Source organism: Cariama cristata, unplaced genomic scaffold (genome assembly GCF_000690535.1).
Source record: "Cariama cristata isolate BGI_N322 unplaced genomic scaffold, ASM69053v1 scaffold1557, whole genome shotgun sequence".
Lineage (NCBI taxonomy): Eukaryota > Metazoa > Chordata > Aves > Cariamiformes > Cariamidae > Cariama > Cariama cristata.
The window spans coordinates 29,687-36,186 of NW_009628115.1; the positions used below are offsets into that span (position 1 = coordinate 29,687).

At 39.4% G+C, this 6,500-nt stretch overlaps 1 protein-coding gene across 1 annotated transcript in view; it reads left to right on the forward strand.

Moving 5' to 3' along the window:
* The window catches only part of SPAST (spastin), a 34,229-nt gene extending 27,756 nt beyond the window's left edge, over positions 1 to 6,473 (forward strand). Inside the window, exons 15-17 of the mRNA XM_009704645.1 lie at positions 2,421 to 2,491; positions 4,406 to 4,446; positions 6,104 to 6,473. Coding sequence (XP_009702947.1) covers positions 2,421 to 2,491; positions 4,406 to 4,446; positions 6,104 to 6,226 — 235 coding nt within the window. The 3' untranslated portion in view covers positions 6,227 to 6,473. The remainder of the gene's footprint in view (positions 1 to 2,420; positions 2,492 to 4,405; positions 4,447 to 6,103) is intronic.
* The last annotated feature ends 27 nt before the right edge of the window (positions 6,474 to 6,500 follow it).

Sequence of the window (6,500 nt, forward strand, 5' to 3'; positions counted from 1 at the left end):
TGGCTGGGTTTCTGTTGTTGAAACATGCTCATCAGTGCTTTTCTGAGGAGGAGGGAGGGGGATGCTTCTCTCCACCCATCCCCTAAGCGGTCCAGCTCTCCTCCCTGATGCAAAAAGGCAGTACCAGTTTTGCATTTGGGATGCATTTCAAATTAAAAGCAGCTTTTCTTTGCTGGTCCATTGCTAGGTTTGTTGAAGGAATTACCAACATAGCAGAGCAAGCACTGGGTAATTTTAGATTCTTTCCAATTTCTTACTTGATTGGCAAAATGTGGGTTAAATGCCCTTCCTATTATGAAACTAAGTTGTTTTATGTTTTTCGTCATTAAGATTGACATAGTACTGCTGTTTGTCCCCCTCAGAAATTAAATGTAATGGGTGTGAAGGAAGTTAGACTAAAAAGCAGGTAGAGCACCTAGGGCAGGAAGGAATGAAAACAGAGCATGAGGTATCAAAAAGAGGCAAGCAGATGTGCTTCTGTTTCTGTTTTGGTAGTGCACAGGAGGTGAGTGCAGGCTCGGATGTAGCATTTGTCAGCCTCTTGGTGTTAGTAACATTACAGAAATTTGATGTATAATCCAACTGAGTAAATTCTCTCTGTACTTGAAGGGTGCTAGCTCAAGCCAGATTAGGCTGCAGTAATAGCTAACCAGAGCAAAAAGACTGTCTTGGATTCTAACTGCAAATTTATGAACCAAATCGCAAATACAACTGAAGTAAAGCCTTTTTTTTTTAAAGGATTTAGAGAAAATATAAAAGTTGAGGGTCCTGCCTGATTCATCTACCATCTTTTTGTTTCGAAAGAGATAAGAATTTAACCTCCTGCATGATTTTGTGTTCCTTTGCTCCTCTGCAACTTTGTCTATAAACAATAACAAAATTGATGATCTCCATAAGACTGAGCTATGAAGCGCTTGGTGCTGCAGCTAGCCACTGCTCTACAAGCTGGGTGGAGTTTTTGTTTTAAAATTTTTCTTTAGGTAACCCTTACTACTACTTTTCACTTACGTTGGCAGTATGTATTGATTGCTTCCTGGTTCAGTGCAGACTTTTAATCTGCAAAGTATTCAATTGGTTAACTTGGAAATTAAGTCATTCTGGAAAATGGTCCTTGGTTTGATACTTTTTTCTCTTGTTTTTCTGAGGATTTGGATGATCTATATGTCTGCCAGTCTTATAATAAAAACTAAACAAACCAACCCCAGTAGATAACACAATTTATCTTTCTTTCAGCTCACCTGTAGAATACTTGCACATTTACACTATATTATTTCCCAAATCAATGGGAAGTGTGTGCAGGACACACTTATAGAACCTGTTTCTTTCTGAATAAGGACCTGTCCACTGTATTTCACTTCCAAGCTGAATTATAATTCTTACTTGAAGCTAAATGTGTAAAGCGTTCAAGCTTCTGCAGGTAATTACTGAGGCTATGGCTCAGGCTGTTGCAGCCATCTCAAGTCCCTCCGTTGGTTCGCGGTTATTAGCAATTCCACGTTTAGGCTTTAACACTGGAATCAGTTGGTGATTCAGACTTAGCTGTGCTAGAGATCATTTTCTGTGTGTAAACTGTAGGAGGCAGTTTCAGTACTCTGCTACAACGTGAACTGTAAATTCGGAGAGTTGAGAAGCTTGCCAAGTACTTTGAGAGTATAATCTCTCTGTTACCAAACCTTCAACACTGAAAAAACTCTTCCACCAGAAATAATGCTGTCTGTACTGTAACTTGCTAAGCAAAGAGGTGCTGCTTTTCCGATTTGTACTTTTGAATTAATAGAATTTTGTGCTCCTCGGAGTCCCTGGTCAACTGCTACCATGGCTTTCCATTAAGGGCATACTGTCAAACTATCACTTATTTCCAAACCCAAACGCTACTGTTAGCCTTTTAGTAATGCCTGCTTTTGCCCTTTGTCTGGCTCTGATGTCAACTAAAAGTGCGCATAGTTTTATTCAGGGAACCGGTCATGTGATCATGTCGTAATAAATGTGTGCTATTGGGTTCTCATCGTGTTGATGGGGTCGAAAGAGTACAGGACAGTAGAGTTTTTGGGTTTATATTAATCTATGACAAGTGATGACAAACTACTGGTAGGGCATTCTCATAACAGAAATAGTAAATGTGCTTGAGATTAGTTCTCATCTACAAATCCAAGTTGGTTGCTATCTTTTTGTTTCTCCTAGAATGTTATTTGGGACTTGAATATCTGTACTTTAAGTTTAATCTGGGAAAGACTTAAATATAGATTGCTTACATTGAATGCACTTCTGATTTAGTAAACTTCCAAAGCATCAAAATAATACTTCTTCTGATTAAATAACTTTTTAATCATCCACAGTTAAATCGATGTGGTTTGAAGCAGGGGGGTGTTTTGTTAATTTTTTTTTTTCCCTCCTTTCTCCCACTTTTTCCTTTGACAAAGAATGACAGATGGATACTCCGGAAGCGATTTAACCGCATTAGCAAAGGATGCAGCACTGGGCCCTATTCGAGGTAAGCTGCATAGCTTTTTATTTGGGTTTTGAAAAAACTCAGTGCCCTTGATATTAGAGATACTGTATTTCCCTATGTCTTTAGAATTCCTAAACCTCTGAAATATAAGTTTTTTTAGACTGGATTTTGGTCTGTTACTCGTAATAGCATCTTCATAAGACTTAACCTTACACAAAACCTTTCAGTACCTCACTGTGTGAAACAGACAATTTTTGTGTCGTAAGAGGAAAGCAGAGTGAAGTGTTTATCACAGATTTTGTGGGGTTTTTAACTCGTGTGTCGTTCCTAGGCTGCTGTCACTTCTGTTGTATTTAAATTACTACTTGAATAGCAGTCTCTGACTGCATTACTTAGCTCTATAAAGTGGGCAGCTCCCTTTCAAGTCTAAAGGAAGGAAATAATGCAACGTAAGCAATTTTGTGTTTTGGTTTTTGTTTTATGGGTTTTTTCAGATATGGTTTGAATGACATAGCTTTTTTTATTTTTAAATCTTCTTAATGTTGAATTGTGATCCAGATCATATTTGTTCTTCCCCTGACATTTCCAACTTCGAAAACCCACGATTTTAATGCAAACTGAATACTTTTTTTTTCAAATCCCCTCCGCTTTGTTCCGCTTCACTAGCTAGTTATTCTGTGTCCAGTAGCCACATCTGAAGGGGCTGACTTTGTTTAGTGGCGGTCAATAGTGGGATTTTGTGCAGAAAAACCTTGTGAAGATTTGATGTTAGTTTTCTGTTTGTAGGTATATTGTCCTGCTTGACAGAAAGGTACTACAGGCAGCCAGAGCAGAAGTGTTCTGTAGTATCAGGCTATTAGGTGTAAATAAAAGTTGTAACTCTCTTAAGTGGTTTGTGGGGAGGAGACGCCTGTGCATGTCTTGTGGGTGTGTTTATTATGTTTTTTAATTGAGTCAGAAATCTTGTAGCATGCAGTTTTGCCAGGGCACTCTCTCTTTGAAAGCAGCTGCTGGAAAGTAGTATTTTCCTACTTGCTTACTTTCAGCTGTTGAGATTGTAAGGTACATCTTCCAAAATCCTGCATAATAACTGGGAAACAGAATTGCATTAAATAGCTCTCAAAAGAGACATCATGTGTCTTAAGACTTGAATGTGTTTATTTAGAGTGGTTGAATTAATAATGTATGCATTTAGGTATGCAGGCTTTACTTTGCTAACAGTAGCTTCAGTAGCTAACGGTAACTTCATATAGAAGTCCGTTTTAGGGGAAGAGACCAGGAAATGTTGCGCTACCTATTTCTTCCACCTGCTCCTGGCTTCCATATAAAACCATTTATTTTTTTGAAATGTTTTTTAATGTCAGCTTTGTCGATCCTGCCTAGGTTCTTTCTCTTGCACCCTCAGAGCAAAACATTTGCTGGAATATGTTGATACCACAACAGTATTGCAAGTTAAAAAAAAAAAGAAATAAGATGGTGAAGGATAGCATGATTCAATCCCACGAGTACTGCCTAGGGCAAGAAGTGCTGCTGTGTGCCCTGCCTGATCTGATTTCTGTGTTCTTGGCTGATGGCACCTTTCTGATTTCTGAAAGTTGTGCATGTTTGAGGGCCAGGGAGGTTGTAGGTGCTAGAAATACTACGGGGGAAGGCAGCTCTGTCACGCTTGTGTGCTGTTCCTCAGACTTCAGAAAGTAGTTCTGCTCCCACTTTGTACTGTATCGGCAGTGACTGAGTGTGGGAGTAGCCTGGTCAGGGAGCTGATAAATGAGGAAAGGAGGAGGTAAAAACACCACGTACCTTTCTGTACAGGAGATTATTTTGAGGCGGAGAGGTGTAACTTTTAGCTGTGGGATTTTTTTTTTTTTCAAATAAAACTGCTTTTAATATGCTTTAGTTGTCAGAAGTTATTAAAGTTTTCTTACGAAACTTGTTGATCTTCCTTTATTTTTACAGAATTAAAACCAGAACAGGTGAAGAACATGTCTGCCAGTGAGGTATGCTGATCTAGCAGTTTTATCTTCCCCTTGGAATAGAATGCATGCTCACCAGAAACTTTTAAGGTCCCTTTATTTACACATAGTATCATACAAAATCCCTAGCGTCATTTTTTGGGGGTATTACCCTTTTTTGTTACTTCTTCATTGAAGAAAATTCTTTACAAATAGTGATTGAGAAGAAAATCTGTCCTCAGATGTCTGAGGTTCTTTGTGTAGTTTGTTGGTTATCAGGCTAAAGAGCGCCTCTTTTTCCAATAGTAAGTCTCTGCTGGTTTTAGTTTCAGCTGACTGTCCTGTCTTTTCCTTCGCACTGAACTGCAACTTGATCTGTTACCTATCAGATGATGTCAGAGGCCTGGCTTTGATTTTCTCCCAGTGTCACTCCCTCAAAACATTCCCAGAAGTATTATGTCAAATGATTATTTCTACACACAGACCCCCTGCCTTTACATAAAGCAAGTCATCTTAGAGAGAACCTCTGAGGGATTTTAAAACAGATTTATTTGCGTATATGTGTGATACTTACATTCATTCATGTGGACCATCATAATGCAAAAAAAAAAGAAGAAAATGGGTAAAGTAAGTTCCTTGCCACAAATTGCTTTTGTAAACATCAAAAGAGAAGGAAGAGGTTGGTCCTGCGTAGAAAAGTTTCTGTTCAAATGTGTGTGCAAACCACAGTTACATAGGGGAAAATGAAGCAAAACGTAATTCCCCTGTTGCTTTCTGTGTTTAGCGTGAGATCATAACTAAGGCTGTGGTGAGCTGAAAGGATTTGTTGCAGGAAGATGAGAGCGTCTGTGGTAACTTGTTGTGAATGCAAGTTTACCTCCAGTAGCCTATATACACTAGTCCCAAAGAAACATGAGGAATCTTCTCCAATTGTAACATTAATACTCCTTTAATACCAAGACTGCTTGTTCCACACTTTCTGGTTGTCTCCCATCCTGCCTGGGCATTTCTCTGTATGGGAAATATCTGCTTATAATGTCCCCAGCAAACGACTGGAAGGCATGTGTTGAATCAGAGAGGTTAGATAATCGGGATTACTTGGCTGACAGCACCCTGTGGTCTGAATACAGCTGTGGTAAGGGCAGGACCTTTCAGTGCCTTACTCTCCTGCTATGCAGAGGTATGCCATAAACGTGTTAAAAAATCCCATGTCTTTCCTCAGTTCTGTGCCCCAATATGCACCTGCTTGCACCACCTAGTGAAGTGGGGAGCAATAACAGAATCTCACGGGCGGTTAAACACCAAGTCAGACATTATGATTACCAAGTGTTAGTTTATTAAAAATGTAAATGCTGGTAGTCTTAAATTCCAAGACTCTTGCATCAGGTCATAGAATCATAGAACAGCCTGCATTGAAAGGGCCCTTGAAAGATCACCTGGTCTAACCTTTCACAGAGAAGGGGGGCCTACGTGAGATTCTCTAGCACCCTGCCTAGTCGCGTCTTGAAAACCTCCAGCGATGGGCACTCTACCACCTCCCTGGGGAGGTTGTTCCAGTGAATGTTCTCACTGTAAAAAATGTCTGTCCTATATCAAGGCGAAGCACCAGTAGATTATGTTTTGTTAAAAGTGAAGTACTTCTTGAATAAACTGATGTACATAAAGCACTTGTGATCCTGATGTCCTTCACTTTTTTGTTTAGATGAGAAACATCAAACTGTCAGATTTCACTGAGTCTTTGAAGAAGATAAAGCGCAGTTTGAGCCCTCAGACCCTGGAAGCATATATCCGCTGGAACAAGGACTTTGGAGATACCACAGTGTGAAACACTACTTGAAGTGAAACAAAGCGCTGCCTAAGGAGCAATTAGTACAGACTACTGGAAAGCAGCCAGAGTTTACAGGACTTTACAGATCTTTATCTGCATTAAAACTTGAGATTAAGAAAAAATTATACAATGTGAAATGTGTTCATCCAAGCCTCCTTGCCATTTAGTGAGGATTTACACACTGTAAGTAAGAGCACAATAGGATTTGAGATAAGATTCCTAGCAATCCGATTACGGTTTGAACGATAATACATGTATTTTGTTTCAGCAG